This window comes from Silurus aristotelis (assembly GCF_946808225.1).
Source record: "Silurus aristotelis genome assembly, chromosome: 14".
NCBI lineage: Eukaryota > Metazoa > Chordata > Actinopteri > Siluriformes > Siluridae > Silurus > Silurus aristotelis.
Genome location: NC_139587.1, coordinates 2,961,358 through 2,976,357, shown reverse-complemented (window position 1 = coordinate 2,976,357; position 15,000 = coordinate 2,961,358). Strand labels below are relative to the sequence as shown.

At 34.9% G+C, this 15,000-nt stretch overlaps 2 protein-coding genes across 2 annotated transcripts; both read left to right on the top strand.

The window, feature by feature from the left end:
- The first annotated feature begins 6,571 nt into the window (after positions 1-6,571).
- LOC310736368 (uncharacterized protein) lies at positions 6,572-9,789 on the top strand. The gene is made up of 6 exons (XM_083559842.1): positions 6,572-6,636; positions 6,742-7,080; positions 8,022-8,351; positions 8,777-8,890; positions 9,043-9,086; positions 9,177-9,789. Exons 1-6 carry the CDS (start codon positions 6,597-6,599, stop codon positions 9,306-9,308), a joined length of 999 nt encoding a protein of 332 aa, XP_083415968.1. The 5' UTR covers positions 6,572-6,596; the 3' UTR covers positions 9,309-9,789.
- A 1,056-nt stretch (positions 9,790-10,845) lies between these two features.
- LOC310737432 (uncharacterized protein) lies at positions 10,846-14,389 on the top strand (the record flags this gene model as incomplete). Its single annotated transcript, XM_083561760.1, has 5 exons — positions 10,846-10,903; positions 11,967-12,299; positions 13,100-13,213; positions 13,557-13,907; positions 14,028-14,389. The coding sequence occupies 5 exons, from the start codon at positions 10,846-10,848 to the stop codon at positions 14,387-14,389; spliced, it is 1,218 nt and encodes a 405-aa protein (XP_083417886.1).
- Positions 14,390-15,000: the final 611 nt, after the last annotated feature.

Below are 15,000 nucleotides of genomic sequence, written 5' to 3'. Positions count from 1 at the left end.
TTTCCATTTACACCATAATTTTTCTTTATTTTCCTCTAAATGGCACATATTCATATCTGAAGGTACATCTTAAGCTGCATCAATGACCTAATTAGTGTACAACCACAGTTGCTGTACCTTTAATGTTCACAAATAAACCTCATATATCCCCCCCCTTATATTTTGACAGTGTACATACAGTAGAACTGGTAATTGTGGAGATGTTCAAGGGGTGTTACAGGGTTTGTTCTGTGGTTACAGGGTGGTGCTGTGGCTTTATGTCATGTCTATATAAGTCTGGTTTATTAGCATCATCAGACACAGTCTATAGAACACATGTATTTTCTTGTACTATAGTCCTGACAGCATGACAATTATTATTTTATTTTTTTTATTGTGAAAACACTGAGAGGTTTAAAGTCATGAAATACAGAATGATGGGGAGTCATACTGTGTATGTGAAAAACAAACAAATAAATAAATAAATACAAATCATTATATAATATATTTATATACAAGCAAATTGTTTTCCACCCCTCATACAAAATTCTGTAGATTCTATACAGAAACCGGTCACAGGCTGATGTGTTCTCCATGAATGGCACCTGCAGATGTTTAATAAGATCAGGAAAAATGAAGGACGATCGTTAAACCCTGCAGCGAGTCTGCAGATGATGAGAGAAGAAGAAAAAGAGCGTTTAATATGTAGGATTAGAAGAAGCTCCACCCACACGCCTCATCAGGAAGTTCAGTGCAGGTTGCAGAGCTTCTGCAGGATCTCGGGCGAAAACCTTTCGTGCCTGTTGCACATCAGCAGTGTGTTTAATGTTGACACCAAATTTTAGCACTTCAGCTGATTAAAATTCACCCCCACACACATTAGATCAGCTCAGGCGTAGCTACGTGAAATGCATCTTCAAGATTATTAATGAGTTTGAATGAGCTGAGCAGGACTTCTCCAGGATGTGACGTGGTTTAAACTCAGTGCAGATGTTCTCCAGCAGGACTTGTCTCAGCAGGAGGAACTTTATGTTTGTTTATTTAATTATTTATTTACATGTTTTGATATATTTACGCAACTCATGAACGATAATGATAATGGCCTTTTATAATTTGCTGCATAAATTTCACTGTTTCCTTAATAAGTGCAGAATTAATATTATTTTTCAATAAATATATTTTCTCCTTTTTTATTCTGTATTCTAATTTATTATGCTGCTGTATATTTGATTGTATTTTCTGCTGCTTCTTCTGTCACCTCACCTCTGCACTTTTCACAGATCGTAAGGAGCTCTTAACCATCGCATGCACAGGTATGGCCTGGAAAGTTAACCCTGAGGGTGGTGTGGAACATTCAGTGTGGTTTTTGCTCGCTGTACCTTCCTGTTTACCCGAGCACCAAACTTTATACCGCTATATATGCTCTATATACATTTACACACAGGCACGCACGCAAACACACACACACACACACACACACACACACACACACACACACACACACACACACACACACACACACACACACACACGTATATATATATATAAAGCATATGCATGAAATGTTTCTTTTCACATACATAGTGACAAATGAATTTCATAACATTCCTTATTTTTTACAAAAAAATCTATAATAATTTACTTACAGGAATAATTTCTTAGTCGTTTTCGAGTTCAACAACTTACTCATCTCTGGTCTTGATTTTCTTTCCCTGATCTAGACCACCCAGAAGAGTGGCAATAATTTTTACACCTTACTGTAAATACAAAGTGAACAGTTGATAGCTGATTTACTGAGGAAATGTGTGTACAGTATTTATAATAAGTAATAATTAATAAATAAAACAATTTAGTTATATTAAAAAAAAGAACGTATTTTTTAGTAACAGATACAGAACAGAACAAATCTGAACAGTAACAGATTTGAATGAACCAAAGACTGCAAAATCAGAAACATCTCGAGTAAGATTATATATATAACAATTTGCTCGAGATGTTTCTAATTTTGCATCATGGCTGAAGAAACGCCGTGGGTTGAGACAAGCACAAGAAGAGACACATCCTGTGGAAAGTTTGAAAGGTGTGAAACTGATGCTGTTACTGAGAAGAGCGACTCGGCGGTCAGAGCGGTCTCAGAGCTGCAGCGTGTGGAGGGTCAAAGAGACAAACAGAGCTACAAAACCACTAACACCTTAAAACCTCTTACACACACACACACACACACACACACACACACACACACACACACACACACACACACACACACACACACACACACACGGTCTCGGTGTGTGTGTGTGTGTGTGTGTGTGTGTGTGTGTGTGTGTGTGTGTGTGTGTGACATAGATACACACACAAAAAAAGAGAAAGAGAAAGAGAGAGAGAATGTGTTTGGTTAGTGTCACACAGTGGGGAAGCATGAAGGCCTGAATGAAACTCCCCCCATATCAACAATGATGTCTTTCAAACATTCGTGATCATAATTCATAAAAAAAATGTGAGAGTACCTTTAGATCATTTATAGAAATCTACATACACACTTCTGTCCACGTCAAAATGCTGTGTGCTTTATTTTTTAATAAAAATGTACTTCTATTACCTCACACATCAATTATTGTAACTCTCTTCTGTTCTCTCCTGAACTTCCTCAATCGGTTCTTTATCACCTACGCTCGCATCCTGTCAAATATTAAATAAAGTACAAGATTCTGCTTCTCACTTTCAAAGCTCTTCATAAACTTGCACCCTCATACATCTCTGACGCTTCATACCTACACCCCAAAGCGCACTCTCAGATCATCTTAATCACTTTTTCTCACTGTACCTTCTGTCCATTCAGTCACTATGGAGTTTAGGGCATTTAGCTGGACTGCTACCACTTTTAAATCATCCTTCAAAACTCATCTGCTCATCTGCATCTAACTTTTCTCACTAATTGAAACAGTTACATAGCTTTTTTTTTTTTCTGTAGGATTCAAGTAAATGTTATTCATACACAAAGATTACCTGAGTAAATACAAATTGCAGTTTTCAAATCATGATTTCATTCACCGAGGGGAAAAAGCTGCCCCATGTGAAAAAATAATTGCTCACTCTGGATGTATACGGTTCTTGAAAGGTCTGCAGGGGAGCAGCTTTAATCTATTCAGCCATCCGGACCGTCCTCTGTAGTCTTCTAACGTCAAATAAAATCATTTACAAACTGCATTTTGTGTTCACTCGGGTTCTCTACGTGTGATGTGTAATTTGTTTGATGATCGGTATAATTGAAAAAAGTGTGAGAAATATGCAAAAGAAAAAAACAACATAAACAAACATCAGGTAGGAAGCAAATGCTCTTTCACAGCCCTGTAACTGCATTTTATTTTATTGGCTAAAAATCTAATCCATACGTTTATAGGTGCATGTGGATGTTTAATGAGATAATTTTTCCATAATGTTTATTACAAGGACAATATAACCTGAATATTTCTAAATTAAATGAGTCGGTGTAGTTAAAAAGTAGGGTTCCCTGGTGGTCTCTCACCACTGTGGCCCGGGTTCGATCCCCGTTCAGAGAACCAACCCCAGCCGCTTTCAGTGCCGGTCCCAAGCCCGGATAAATGGGGAGGGTTGCATTAGGAAGGGCATCCAGCGTAAAAACATGTGCCAAATCAAACATGCGAAGGATCCGCTGTGGCAACCCATAATGGGAGAAGCCAAAAGAAAGTTTTGGTGTTGTTAAAAAGTTCATTTTAATTAGCATTTTGTTGACTCAGCTTTGACCCTAAATTTCTTTTAGAAACGTCTGCTGTTCAGTTGGTGTCCATCCAAAAATTGTTGTTTAGAAGTACTGTTAAGTAAAATGCTTTGGTCAAAATGAAGCCAAAATTCATTTAGAACCAAACGTTTTTCATCACATTATAATATGGCAACCATGTGACCCAATTAAGGTTTTCTGGGTCACAAATCAAACAATAAAATATAAATATTTATACAAATGTTTTGCATGAAACCTATTAATATACTCCTATCAACTCCAGCAATTTCCCATTAACTCTATTGGTATCAACTAAAATCTAAAGGTAATAAACTATAAATAAACTCATTGTGAGGATGGTGTATATTCTTTACTTGTTAGTTTATTATTTTTACAAATAAAATAAAGGATTTATTTTTAACTAGTTTTAAACCCAAAATTGCGAAAAAACGTTTCTTGTGTTTTTTTCTGCGTAACTGCGAGCTACAGCACTTATGGCGTAGTTAGCTCAGTCTGTGACATCATCGTTTCCCCGTCACAAATCTGCGGCACAAAGTGAGATGTGTTCAATGTGTTATTGTAGCGAGGAGAGACGTGCTCTACCCAGACCTCAAACTGAAGATGAAGATATCAGTGTGGATCACAGTAATGCTTTTTAATCTCAGTAAGTGTCCATCAGCATGTTCTCAGTCATATCCTGGATATTTATTGTACTCAGTGTTTTAAACATGGCATGTCAGAGGTTATTATTAATATCGTAATCATATTCAAAGTGAGCATCTTATGGATAGAATCAAGTTTTGGTTCTTTTACTTGCGTTCAATTATGATATTAGGTTCTGCACATATATATGAGATCACGCAACCGAACCCAATGATCACGGCTGATGTTGGTGATAGCGTGATTCTGCACTGCTTTAAACAGCGAGAGGAAACCACTGGAACCATCATTTGGTACAAGCAAAAAGTAGGACACGAGCCTTGTGTGATGGTCACGGTTCAACACGAACCCAGTTATGAAGATGAGTTCAAGTCACCAAGATTCAGCATCGAGAGAGAAAAGAGTGGCTGTCATTTAAATATTGCTCACGTGGAAGCTACTGATGAAGCCATGTATTACTGTGGACTGAGAAAGTTTTTGACACATTTTTGGAAAAGGGACATATTTACTTTAACTTTAATTTACTTTAACTTTATATTTAATTATATGTATTGATGTATATGCAAGTAAGCAACTGTTTATATAAACATGTATTACAAACTTTTACTACTACCTATGCATTTTGCTGCAACACACATCATTAAAGGAAAAGGAAAGAGAGAACGAGCTTATGATAATGTGTATACTGAAGTCATTTACTCTACTGTTTTATAGATCATAAATATAGATATAAATATATGGCATATATGTCTTTTAACTAACATGCTCTCCAGTGTGCTAAAGGGATAAAACCCCAAATCACTGTCTGAGAGATTTATGCAAATAAAAACATCAAATAAAAAATATTTCTTAGCAGATCATTTATTAGATTTAGGATCTGATTCATTATAACAAAACAAATATCAACAGCATGAAGATGAGGAAAGATAAAAAACAGTTTGCGGAAGCCCCACCAATAGGTTTGATGGTTAACGATCCACAAATGTTTGGCCATTCAGTATTTGCATGATGTCTATATTAAAGAACATCTACTATTCAACTACTAAATCAATATCAGTCAGATAAATCAGAATAATAAACAGTTTGAAAAATATTCATATATAATGCAATGACATGTATTTAAACTTTTCCAATGATCTCAACTGAATTCCTGATATTGTTATATTTTTTTATATAACAATACACAGTAATAGCACAGGCTACATAGGCTTCGAGTAAACAAGGTGATGTCATAATTATGTTGATTATCATGACCCTCTAGAAAGGAATAAAATTTTTTATAATTATCATGTTACTTATTGTGTTATTATTGTATTTTCTTTGTAATTCTATTTTATCTCCGAAAGAATCTCCTCATATTGTAGGGATGTGTCTGGCAACAGTGTTGGTAATGTGTGGGATTGGGATCGCTGTTCAAGCTGTTTTACTCTTTAAAAGAAAAAACAGTCCACAATGCAGAGGTACGAAATAAATGTTATACATTTGCCATAAAACTGAATTCAAATTCAATTTAATTGCATTGTCAGGTCTTTATGCATAATTATTATGCATTAACACTCTGACTGTGCACTCGCATTTTACTTACTTACATCCCAACCTCATATCTATCACATCTACCTCAGATGTATCGCACCTTAACTCTGATATGTCTAATGTCGACTTATGATTTATTTATGTTTAACGTTACTCTTGCTGGTTCACTCTCTATGCACCTTGGTCTGGGGAAACGGCATTTTGTTCTTTTGTATACTGTGTGTGTGTAAGAATGACAATAAAGCTTGAGTTGAGTTGAGTTGAGTTGAGTTGAGTTGGTGCGCAATGAGCGCTTGCTGTAAAAGACCGTTATAAGAATCACATAGATTACAAATATAAATTTTAGCACCATAAAAGTCCATATGTTTATCCCTAATGAGCGAGCTAGTAGAAACAGCAGAAAGGAAAAATTCCCTGAGCTGGCATGAGGAAGAAACCTTGAGAGGAACCAGACTCAAACGAGAACGCATCTCAATCTGGGTGAATATATTTTAGTGCCGTACATTTTCACCACTGACTTCAGCTGGCCAAACTTACAAACACATGTAGGTGGAACGGAAATTTTAAATAAACACGTGACTTCTTATAGCCAATCAGATGAAAGTCTCCAGTACAAAGATTCTCAGTACGTTGGCCTATAAATACTTTCTTAAACCTCAACCCAAGAATCAGGACATTTCTGAAGATGGCTGCACTCTGGATTGTTACGTTATCACTCATTATGTGTAAGTTGTTAGGTTTACATTTAACGTTACATTTAAAATGTTGTAGATGATCTAACTGTTCATTTGTTACATTGGATCTAAGATGAATGCACGTTCTATTTCCAGCCCATGCTGTGGATTCTACACGACCATCATTTATCTCTGTGAAGCCTGGAGAACGTGTTACTCTGAACTGCACAATCCAAAATTTATACGTTAAAGAACTTATGATTTGGTACAAGCAACAGTTTGGAAAGATGCCCCAGGAAGTTGGAAATAATAGAGAAAATAGAGACGCTTACACGTCAACTGAGTTAAACTCAAGATTTAAAATTGATGATATTAAGACTGAGATTTCTTTGACGATTGTAGAAGTGAAAAAATCTGATGAAGGACTGTATTTCTGTGGATTATATACCTGGGGCAAATTTACATTTTCTAAAGGAACATTCCTAGCTGTGACAGGTAAAGCACACACACACACACACACACACACACACACACACACACACACACACACACACACACACACACACACACACTATAACATAAAAGGTTTTGCATATTTTTCACAATTTTTATAATATACAAAGCAAACCAGCAGGTGTAGAAATACTGGACTGTTCTGATTACACAAACACTATGTTTTTCCTTATACCGGAGATGAGTTTTGATTATTTAGAAGAAAGACGTTTTTCATTAATGGTGCTCATATTAAAATTAACTTCAGGAAAAAAATCTTTAAAGATTCGTCTCTAAACTCTTTTGATCACTAAATTTGTGTTTTTTTTTTACATGCATATTTTATTTAGTTGAAAAAATGTGAAAAGATTATTGATGCATGTTTGTCGATAAATTTTTTTAATTGGTAATATAGAGTAGGTCCTCCCACTCAACATACAGCAAGAATCTTCAGTTAGGAACAAAAAAAACTAAAGAATTAAAAAAAATATGCTTTTGTTGAGCATTTTCATTTTTATGATTATATAAATGACAAATATTTTTTTAATTGAGAAATTATTAAATAACAGTTTTTTTTTTTCAAAGCTACAATATCCTGTTTTGTTCATTTAATTATTTATATTGTATAATGAGTCATTTTTTTGTGATAAAAATAATTGTATTTCATTTTATTTATAGATTTTAATATATTTATTCATTTAAATTATTTTAATTAATTAGTATTTAATTACATAACTTTGATTACATTTAAAAAAAAGTTACTTGCACTTATTTTTATTTCATTCTCTCCTTTGTTGCATTTTTATTTATGAAGCAAAATTCAACTTTAAATAATATTAGTATAAAAAAAAGTATTGGGTATCTGATGGTAAAATATCAGTACAAATTAGTGATGGTGTTAAAAACAATAAGGTCTTACTCTCTCTCTATATCAACCTCAGCAGGAGATGAAGATGTAAAAGTCTCAGTGTTCCAGAGCAGTGTGTCAGACTCGGTTCCTGCAGGAGCATCAGTGACTCTGCAGTGTTCGGTTCTCTCTGAGAGCAGAGCAGCAGAACTCCAAGTGCTCTGGTTCAGAGCTGCTCCATCACAATCCCATCCTCAACTCATTTACACTCATCACAACAGCAGCCTTCAGTGTGAATCTTCTACACACACCTGTGTGTACAACTTGTCCAAGAACATCTTCAGCCTCAATGATACTGGTACTTACTACTGCGCTGTGGTCCTGTGTGGGAAGATCATTTTCGGGAACGGGACACGAGTACAGCTGGGTGAGACTCATGAGAAAATTTTTATATGTAGTGTTTTTATTGTGTTTGAATGGAGCCCTGGTGAGGTTTTGTCCTTGGTGTGATTCTTTGGACCAGTGAGAACAAATTGTTAGGATTCAATAAAACAAATAAGAAAAAATAAGACAATACATATGATTTTGTATTTATTCTTTTATTCTTTTTCATTTATTATTTTTTATGGACCATTTATTTGTATTCTCAGCTTGTAAGAAACATGAATTTATATTAGATCTTATTATATAAGATAATTTTCGGGAACTTAACACGAGTACAGCTGGGTATAAAAACACATCCTCTGACCAACATTTCAGTAACAAATGGTCTTGCAGATTTAAAATACTGATACGGGTTTACGGTTTACACCTGCATCTTTATGTTATTCATTTATTTGTATTTTTTGACAGAGCAAAGTGGTTCTGTGGTGATTTGCTTTGCTGTCGCGTTAGCGGTGTGCGTGGTGGTGATTATTGCTCAAGCCATTTTACGCGGTAAAAAGCTGAACTTAAAACAAAACCGGGGTAAGTCTTTATTTAGTTACGGAATACCAAACATAATATAATACAAATGTAATTTCATTTCACAGATCAAATTTGAAATTTATTACAGTGTCTTTGTGCAAATTAAATGAAAAATACATGTTCAGTTATTAAGGCTATTCTTTCCTCTACAGTGAAACTCCCACGAGGTTCTTTAACAGAAAGAACACCCAACCAGGTATCTAATCATGAACTGTGTATACACATAGACATAACTTTACACTAAATTGTATTATTTGTTATTAACTCTGTATATCTGTTCCCTCAGGACTGTGGTAATGTTGAGCTGAATTACGCTGCCCTGAATTTCACTGAGAGGAAAACTAAAAGAGGAAGAGGCAACAGAGGACAATCTCAAGATACGGTTTATTCTGAAGCAAGATTCACTCATGTTGCCTAAATTCTGGTTGCCATCTTATGATAATTGGCTGCTCAATGTTTGAGCTAAATCAATATAAAAACATTTGTTTTTATAAAATCATAAATTCGAGCCTTATATGTTATAGGTCTGAGTTGCATGATGGAAATGTTGTGTAACAGTTGCATACTAGACAATTTATCATTGTGAAGGTTCTTGTATTAAAGCATAATGATGCCTGAATGTATTTTATACGTCTGTGTAAAATGATAAAGATGAACATGAGGTGTGGTCCTGGAGTGGTTCAACCTGGAGCTTTGTATAATCATGTTACCGTGGGTCTATATAGAGTTTATAATGCAAAGTGGAATTTCTATATCATGGCAGAGTTTCAAAAGTTAAATAAATATAAATAGGCAAACTAGTGTTCAGGGGCCAAAGAAATCTTTAGACATAATGGTAATTAATGTAAAATGTAATTGCTGTTTTTATCAACATAATTTATATATTTATATCAACTAAATTTCATTGTTATGTTTTTTCCATTCTAAATTTCATTATTACATTTCATCGTCTGAACATTTGTATACGATGTAACATAAAGGATCTTAAAAATATAGCGTCGATTTTTACTAAAGCAACGTTCAAACCTGTACACTACAACTGCAACTGTGCACCTACATCATCTGGAGCAGTTCAGATTCAATATTTGTCTAATAACATGAGTCGTATTCACTGGTCTGGAAGTGGTGAACAAGCTAGCTAGCTTCGAGGTTGGCCAAATAAATTTCTCTTTCTCCGTAGGCATTAAAAGTCTAACTCAGATGTATTAATGTGTGCAGAGTGCTATAACATTTTCCCTCTGACCAACCAATCAGAATATGGAAAATTTCCGACGCTATTCTGGACCAGTGAGGCGAATTTGAAATCTGATTGGTTAAACAGACCCGGTGCTAATATTCTCCAAGGTAAAAAGGCCAGCAGTACTGACTTTGAAGGCCCTGTGCAGATTAAATTGACATGGCAGCACACAGAGGCTGAAATCTGATTGGACAAAAAAAAAATCAACCATCCACATACACGTCCTGGAAGCAGTGCAGCCGAGAGAGTTTTAACTAAAATAAAAACACGTATGTTGATGTTACATTGGTTAAGTAAAGAGTTTTTTTAGCTGACAAACTGCATGATATTGTAGTAGTCAAAGAATTCAATGTTTTGTCCAAGAAGGTGGAGATCTTTTTGAATGTTGAGAAATGTTATGTGCAGTGTTTATTGAATAAAATATTTGAATGGCTTCGGTTGGTAAGCTAAATCACTGCTATACAGTAGGATGAGGCCTATTAAATGTGATCAGGAGCAGAATTTTCATTGTTCAAAGTAGTTTGTTGAGTCTCAACACTTCTACTTCAATAGATTTCTATTTTTTGCTGACTTCTGGTGGTGTAAATGTGTTACAAACATCTGAACAAGAGGGCGGGTTGGAAATTTCAAGTCAACTCATGAGATGCAGCAGCCAATGAGGTAATCTTCTTCAACTCAATATTCTTGTACGTTTGTCAACCAGCTTGCATCAAGCATCATGTTGTCTCCAAGGATGTCTCTAGCTCGGATTCTACTTTTAGCTCTCTTCATGACAAGTAAGTTGCTTCCTGTTACATACCTTTGAGGTAAGAAGACATCAGATAAGGACTAACTTTAAATTTACATTTTTATCCATCTCCAGCTCATGCAATGAATTTTAACAAACCATTGTTCGTCTCGGTGAAGTCTGGAGAACGTGTTACTCTGAACTGCTCGTTTCTAGAGAGCAGTAGATCGGATTATATTGTTTGGTACAGACAGAGATTTGGAGAGATTCCACAGTACATTGGAGAAAGGCTTTTGCACACAGATGCCAAAACTTCACCTCAACTGAACAGCTCAGGAGTGATAATAGACAGAATTATAAATGGGATTTCTATGACAATAAAACATGCCAAAAAAGATGATGCAGGACTTTACTTCTGTGGATTATCTAACTGGAAGAAAGTACAATTTTTCAATGGAACATATTTGACTGTGACAGGTAATGAATTACACAAATCTATACAAAGACATTATTTTGGAAAATTTACTCAAAAAAGATATTACACAGTCTACTGTATTATTATTTATTAGCAACCAATGTTAAAATTGGACAGAATTATTCGACTGATCTTATGTAAACACAGAAGTTCCAGTCGCTTTATATTGCTGCACTAATATAGATTTTATTCTGTATTCATTCAACACAGACTGGTATATTAAACGCTCTACAGACCAGATTACAAATGTGTAATTATTTATGCGGTGATATTTTCTGTAAGGAAAAATGTTATTTTACACTCAGAAAATGCTGATTTTGAAGACTCTTTTCATAACATGGAGATAATGAGGTCAATTTGTTAACTTTAACACGAAGATTTTTTTTTTATTACCAAATATTTAGCTTGTGTTCATTTTTTTTTCCAAGAGAACACAGAAAAAAACATTTTATAGCTGCTATAAGAGAAGTGATAAAGTTATTTGTTCAACAGGATTAAATGTTATTATTGACTTATAAAAAGCATGACAGTCTTTAATAAATGAGAAAATTACAATAATTTGCAAACTACTGTGGTATAAAAGTAAAAAATAAATTAGTAATTTTCACCCAAACACCTTCTTTGTTCCCCTGAGCAGGAGATGAGGATGTAAAAGTCTCAGTGTTCCAGAGCAGTGTATCAGACTCGGTTCCTGCAGGAGCATCAGTGACTCTGCAGTGTTCGGTTCTCTCTGAGAGCAGAACAGCAGAACTCCAAGTGCTCTGGTTCAGAGCTGCTCCATCACAATCCCATCCTCAAATCATTTACACTCATCACAACAGCAGCCTTCAGTGTGAATCTTCTACACACACCTGTGTGTACAACTTGTCCAAGAACATCTTCAGCCTCAGTGATACTGGAACTTACTACTGCGCTGTGGTCCTGTGTGGGAAGATCATTTTTCGGGAAATTTTGGAGCGTATTCAGGAAGGTTTGCACTTATTCAGCTACAAAGGTGTTAATAAAGTGAAGTATTGCTGCAGAGCCCTGGTGTGCAGTCAGCCTCCTAATTCATCCCAAAGGTGTTCAGTAAGGTTAAATCCAGTGCTCTATAGCAGGAGATCTTCCACGATGATAGAGCTGGCGTTGTGCACAACGGCATTGCCATGCTGGAGCAGGTTTGGGTCTCCTAATTCAAGTAAAGAGAAAATGTAATTCTACTACATCCAAAAAACGTCTGTACCTCCAACTTTGTGCTAACAGTTTGGGGAAAAACACATGGCTGAAAAGAAAAAGGTGTCGCCAATCCTTTTGTTTATATAGTCTACATTTCAGGACAATCACCATTCTAATAATGCAGAAATACTTTAAAATGAGTCGGCTTGATTATATTCCAGGTTAAACCACAAAATTAACAGGATTCATTTAATCTTTCCCACATTTTTAAAGTTTTATTTATATATACAGTATATATTAAAATTCAGCACAAACTTAATCCAGCATAAAAATCCTTAAAACATGTGCAAACTATAATAATGTTCTTCACATTTGCAGTCTCATTCATCTGATTTTCTTGATGTTTGCTTGGATAATAGAGTTTAATCACATAAAATGGCATTTAGTTTTCCATTTCTGGTTTCCATTCAGGCATACAGTAAAACATCTGCTAACATCTCTAAGATCTTCACTTGTTTTTTTTATTGGTTTCTGTTTACACCACTGACTTCTGGTGGTTGAAAAAGTTTAGGCAGCAGTTCAATGGAAAGTTTGTGTGAACGTGTCACATGACAGCCGGTGGTTTAAAAGACGATGTGTATTCAAATTCATTACGTTCATTCTCCATGTGTTTGTTTTCCGTGAGCATGGGCGCAGTCTGGATTCTGATTTTCTCTTTCTGCATAATGTGTAAGTAAACTTCCATTCACAGGAATCTTCATATAGATCTTTAAGTTGAATTTTAAGCCGAATAAACTTTTGCTGAAACAAAAAAGTTTGTTATTTTATTTTAATCTCCACCTTTAAAATCATTCTTCATTTTTATTCTCCTAAAATCTTATTTATTCCTATATACTTAAATATCTATCTATCTATCTATCTATCTATCTATCTATCTATCTATCTATCTATCTATCTATCTATCTATCTATCTATCTATCTATCTATCTATCTATCTATCTATCTATCTATCTATCTATCTATCTATCTATCATTTTTCTTCTAATATAATTGATATTTTTTTCCTCAGTAGATTCAGCGCAATTTGTGGATTTCGATGAAACGGTCTCGTTCGTCTCTGCTGACACGGGTTATGCTGTGTCTCTTCGGTGCCCACTTGAAGAGAAGTTCAGCACTGAGCTTATAGTTTGGTACCAGCAGAAACTGGGAGGGATCCCTCAGGCAATGGGCATGAGCAGACCGTTGACCGCTGACATCATTTTTGCACCATTCAACAAATCTGCCTTTCAACTGAACAGAACAAAAAATTTAATTTCTCTGAATATTCTTCACGTTAATAAAGACGATGAAGCGATATACTTCTGTGGAAGGTCTCGGGTGAATATTATTGAGTTCTCAAGTGGAATATTTTTATCTGTACGAGGTGATTCTTTTTGTTAATGTATAATAACACATTTATGAAGTAACGTATTTAGTGAAATATACAGAACTACTTTCTAATATTAAATATTCTTCATTGACAATCTAAAAAGTGTTTTTACAGATAAATTACATCAAGGCGTCTCAGTGTTCCAGAGGAGTGTGTCAGACTCGGTTCCTGCAGGAGCATCAGTGACTCTGCAGTGTTCGGTTCTCTCTGAGAGCAGAGCAGCAGAACTCCAAGTGCTCTGGTTCAGAGCTGCTCCATCACAATCCCATCCTCAACTCATTTACACTCATCACAACAGCAGCCTTCAGTGTGAATCTTCTACACACACCTGTGTGTACAACTTGTCCAAGAACATCTTCAGCCTCAATGATACTGGAACTTACTACTGCGCTGTGGTCCTGTGTGGGAAGATCATTTTCGGGAACGGGACGCGAGTACAGCTGGGTGAGACTCATGAGAAATATTTTTATATGTAGTGTTTTTATTGTGTTTGAATGGAGCCCTGGTGAGGTTTTGTCCTTGGTGTGATTCTTTAGACCAGTGAGAACAAATTGTTATAATTAATTAAAACAAATAAGAATTTATATTCACAAATAGTTTAGAAGAAAATCTACATAAATACACAAATAAGACAGACATTTTCATTAATTAAGTATATATTTTTGGCAGTGCAAATTTGCATATTTAATTGAAGTGGATCCATGCAGCCATGCCGGTCCCTTTGCAGATAATCCAAATGATCACCTTTAATTAATACTTAATAAGTCAGTATTTTATTTATTCATTAAATATAAACTGAAAAACCATTCATAATTAAAATCATAAATACAATAATTCCATACATCTCAATATTTCATATTTCACAAAGCAAATGTGATTTTTTTTTTATTTATTAGCTTTAAACAATAAACATTTAAGAACTATCATAATATTCCTATATAAAATTACTAATATTTTGCTTTGCGCTTTAATGGTTAAACCATACATTCACAGAGCAAAGATGTTATGTAATTATGGATGTCAGTATGTTTATGTATATTTCACCCATCAACATGTACATTTAATTTGATATTTTCTGTTGTAGCAT

Bases quoted from the DNA above. Each gene is read 5' to 3' on its own strand.
- LOC310736368 (XM_083559842.1), top strand. From the start codon at position 6,597: ATGGCTGCACTCTGGATTGTTACGTTATCACTCATTATGT. The intron at 7,081-8,021 runs GTAAAGCACACA...CAACCTCAGCAG, and splicing joins AACATTCCTAGCTGTGACAG to GAGATGAAGATGTAAAAGTC. The intron at 9,087-9,176 runs GTATCTAATCAT...CTGTTCCCTCAG, and splicing joins CAGAAAGAACACCCAACCAG to GACTGTGGTAATGTTGAGCT.